The following is a 673-nucleotide window of genomic DNA, read 5'->3' on the forward strand; positions in this document are numbered from 1 at the left end:
ATAAAATAATGTATAATATATATATATATATATATATGTGTGTGTGTGTGTATCGCGGCTTGGTATAAACTATCAAATAAGCTTACTTGGACACATCGTGCTGACGGAACAAGAACTGTCTGTTGAGGTTACTCTTCTCAATAGTGTCCATATCTGTGACTGTGATAGAGCCCTCTTTGCCCGCAGCTACGCCCATTAATGCCCAGTTCTTCAGCATTTCGCAACCAATAGCACCCGCACCAACGAGGAATACCTTGAGATTCTGTTTATTGTTATGAAAACAGAATTGTGCGATAGAATCAGATATTTTGAAGCAAGCATACGATTTGCATTACTACAAAGCGAATTTCAATGTTCGAGTTCGACATTTCACACACAATAGTACCAGCACCAACCAGAAATGCCTCGACGTGTTGGATACACGTTGCATGCATGTGTAATATTTAGCATTGCATGTGTGAATTAGTATTTATTACCGATTTGAAGAGTCATTTTTTCAATTCAAATTGGCGAATAGTGATATATAGGTTCTGCAATTCAAACTCAAAAACACCAGAGCCAACCATAGATACAATATGGTTCTTTTGATGTGCATGATACTTCAACTAAGTTGTGTGATAGTAATTTTCCATGTTAACACCTTAATAATTACGATTGTAAATATATATATTTA

General features: G+C 35.8%; 1 protein-coding gene across 1 annotated transcript in view; it reads right to left on the reverse strand.

Moving 5' to 3' along the window:
* SARC_06876 (hypothetical protein) overlaps positions 1–673 on the reverse strand; it is a gene marked incomplete at both ends in the record, with an annotated part of 7189 nt that overhangs the window by 3380 nt on the left and 3136 nt on the right. Inside the window, one exon of the mRNA XM_014299194.1 lies at positions 87–262. Within this exon, the coding sequence (XP_014154669.1) occupies positions 87–262 (176 nt within the window). The remainder of the gene's footprint in view (positions 1–86; positions 263–673) is intronic.

Source organism: Sphaeroforma arctica, assembly GCF_001186125.1.
Source record: "Sphaeroforma arctica JP610 unplaced genomic scaffold supercont1.514, whole genome shotgun sequence".
Lineage (NCBI taxonomy): Eukaryota > Ichthyosporea > Ichthyophonida > Sphaeroforma > Sphaeroforma arctica.